The sequence below is a fragment of the Carettochelys insculpta genome, chromosome 1, assembly GCF_033958435.1.
Source record: "Carettochelys insculpta isolate YL-2023 chromosome 1, ASM3395843v1, whole genome shotgun sequence".
In the NCBI taxonomy this organism is placed as follows: domain Eukaryota; kingdom Metazoa; phylum Chordata; order Testudines; family Carettochelyidae; genus Carettochelys; species Carettochelys insculpta.
The window spans coordinates 2,148,246-2,151,125 of NC_134137.1; the positions used below are offsets into that span (position 1 = coordinate 2,148,246).

The 2,880-nt window shown below is 52.7% G+C and overlaps 1 protein-coding gene across 1 annotated transcript; it reads right to left on the reverse strand.

Annotated features, from left to right (window-relative positions):
- Positions 1–1,113: 1,113 nt before the first annotated feature.
- On the reverse strand, positions 1,114–2,061 carry LOC142007014 (olfactory receptor 52E2-like). Its single transcript, XM_074983525.1, has one exon. It carries the CDS (start codon positions 2,059–2,061, stop codon positions 1,114–1,116), a length of 948 nt encoding a protein of 315 aa, XP_074839626.1.
- Positions 2,062–2,880: the final 819 nt, after the last annotated feature.

Sequence of the window (2,880 nt, forward strand, 5' to 3'; positions counted from 1 at the left end):
CAGAGCAGTGGGGCTGGGGGTGGGGGTAGGAAGAGGATCAGCTGGTGCCTAAGCTCACCTCATTGCGTGGTGAGGGGGAAAGGCCATCTCTGACAGGGGCTAGTGCTGCCTGCCAGCCTGGCCACAAAGCATCTACGGGAGTGACCAAAAGTGTCATGTGCAGCCAACGTTAGCCTCAGCTTCGCTGCTCAGCTCCAGCGTCTGGGCAAGAGGGGCCCTGGGCTACCGGAGAAGGTGCCGTGTGTGGATGTAAATGGACGGCCCCTGCAGGCTGTGCCATTTGTCTCCCTCTACGAGAGATACGGCATCCACCAGGCCCCAGCCGCGCTTCTCACCTTCCCAGCTAGCACAGAGCCTTATCCTGTTGCCTCTAGAAGCTGTTGCCTCTAGAAGCTGTTGTCCATCCCCATTGAAAGCTGATCTCTGGCGCTGCCCCAGAGGCCTCACTACGGGCAAAGGGCTCCCAGCCCACAAATATTACAGGATCCCTGCCAGCTGCCAGCCCCCAGCCAGGAGGAGAAAAGGGAGCTGAGAGCTAACTAAACAGGTCGCACGAAGGTCTCTGTCCTCACAACTTCATAGCTGAGGTTAGGGGCATAAGCGTCACCCACCTGCCCCACAGCCCTGGTCCCAACCCACAGCTGCTTTGGTACATCTCTGAGCATCCCCTTCTGCTCCCGACTGACTCAGCTGCACAGCAGAAGGAGCCCGATGGGCTGGGAAGGGAGGGAGGAGAGGATGGAAAGAATGGCTGAGGCTGGGGAACAGAGGAGTGACGCACTGGGGTATTAGTGGAAGGGGAAGGGCAGGGAAGGAAAGGAGGGCTGGGGTAGGAGTCATGGGAGGAGAAGTGGGGCAAAGGACAGGGACTTGAGGGAATGGACAGCCCAGGGGAAGGGGCCTCAGAGATAGAGTAACCAGCAGTTGGGCAGGTGGCAGCCCTCTGAACGAATGACTTGCACACAGACTGATGCTGACATGTCACAGTAAGGTCAGGAAAGGCTTTAGTGACACTGTGAGTGCCCAGGAAGAGGTTCAGGGAAGAGGGCCCAGCACCACACAACCAGCTAGTTCAGCACAGAACACTGAGACCTGGGGCCCCAGAAGTAAATTTTATTTCCCTTTATGGGCAAAGAGCCAGAGCAGCCTGTCCCGGATCTCTTTCGTCCTCATCCCGTAGATGATGGGGTTTAGCATGGGGGGCATCAAGACATACACATTGGACATAAGAACACGGAAATGCGGGGCCACATTCTGGCCAAACCGGTAAGCGAGGGAGGAGAAGAGACCCGGGAAGTAGAAGACTAAGATGGCACAGAGGTGGGATATGCAGGTCCCAAAGGTCTTGAGCCGGGCGTCCTTTGTGGGGAGACGGAAGATGGCCCTGAGGATCTGGATATAGGACACTGCAATGATGAACACATCCAGACACTTCACGCAGAATAGCACAAAGAGGCCATAGTGATTACTGATGCGGGTGTCAGCACAAGCCAGGTTCACCACACCTATATGCATGCAGAATGGCTCAGGGATAACGTTAGTTCTGCAATACGGCCACTGCCTCGCCAGCAAGGGGTAGGGCAATGAAAACATGGTGCTGCGCAGAGCCACAGCCAGGCCAAGCTTGGCCACCACTGGATTTGTCAGGATGGTGGAGTGTCTCAGGGGATGGCAGATGGCCACGTAGCGATCCAAAGCCATGGCCAGGAAGATCCCAGAGTCTATTACTGCGAAGGAGTGAAAGAAATACATCTGGGTGAGGCAGGCATTGAAACTGATCTCCCTGGAATTGAACCAGAAGATTGCCAACATTTTGGGCAGGATGCACGTACACAGTCCCACATCGCTGACTGCCAGCATGCAGAGAAAATAGTACATGGGCACGTGGAGGTTCACCTCTCTCTTCACAATGCACAGGACGGTGAAGTTCCCCAAGATGGCCGTGATGTACACGGCACAGAAGGGGATGGCGATCCAGACATGGGCCATCTCCAGCCCAGGAATGCCCAGAAGGATGAAGGTGGAGGGATTGGTGAGATCAGTTGTGTTGGCATCTGACATGGTGTAGGGGGGAAGGTTTCTTACTCTTGGGACACTCTGCGTCTGTCGAATGTACCATGTGATCCCCTGACTTCCTGTATGTGCCCAGTGTGAGACACCATGTGCAGGACCAGAGGCTGTTCTTACAACTGAAGCAGATCCATCGTTCTTCACACCCTGAAAAATTATATTTCCATTATATAGAGGCACAAGCTATGAATAACTCACCCTACTAGTGCCAGTTCTGTATTGGCTGGTACTCCATCCATCTCTAATTCCTAGATATCATGGTGTGAGCAACCTTAATAGACACCAGCAGGAAATACAAGCATGATATGGGTATCCAGAATTGCTGCGTAGCACAATGAAACCCAGGCTAGAAGTCCAGGATGAAGGGAGTTCCCCATTCACCAGGTAGCTCAAAATTTCTACAGTGGATAAAAAATCCCAGAGCTTTGGCAATACGTGTGTCTGCAGAAGCATCCCAACTAGAGCATATCTGTGGGAAGTGACTTTGGCACTGTTGGCTTCAGCTCCAGTGAAACTCCTGCTCTTTGCAGCAGTGGCTAAAACAACGGAAATGTTGAGATGCCCAGGGAAGAGGAGGGAGAATAACGAGTTCTGAACTTTGTTTAGTTTTGGTCACACAGTCTCTGCAGTGCATGTCACAGCTGTGACACAGAAGAGAGCCAGACATAGGCAGAGAAACTGAAGTGTTCAGTACTGTTTTGTTTAGAGAAGAGACAAAGAAAGAGTTTATTATGAATCTAAAATCCCATCATTCCGCAGCCAAGAATGTAGAGAATTTGCGAGATGAAGCTGGGTAAATGCTCAAGAGAA

What these genes read in the sequence shown, in the direction of transcription:
- LOC142007014 (XM_074983525.1), bottom strand. Translation starts at nt 2,061, where the DNA reads ATGTCAGATGCCAACACAACTGATCTCACCAATCCCTCCACCTTCATC.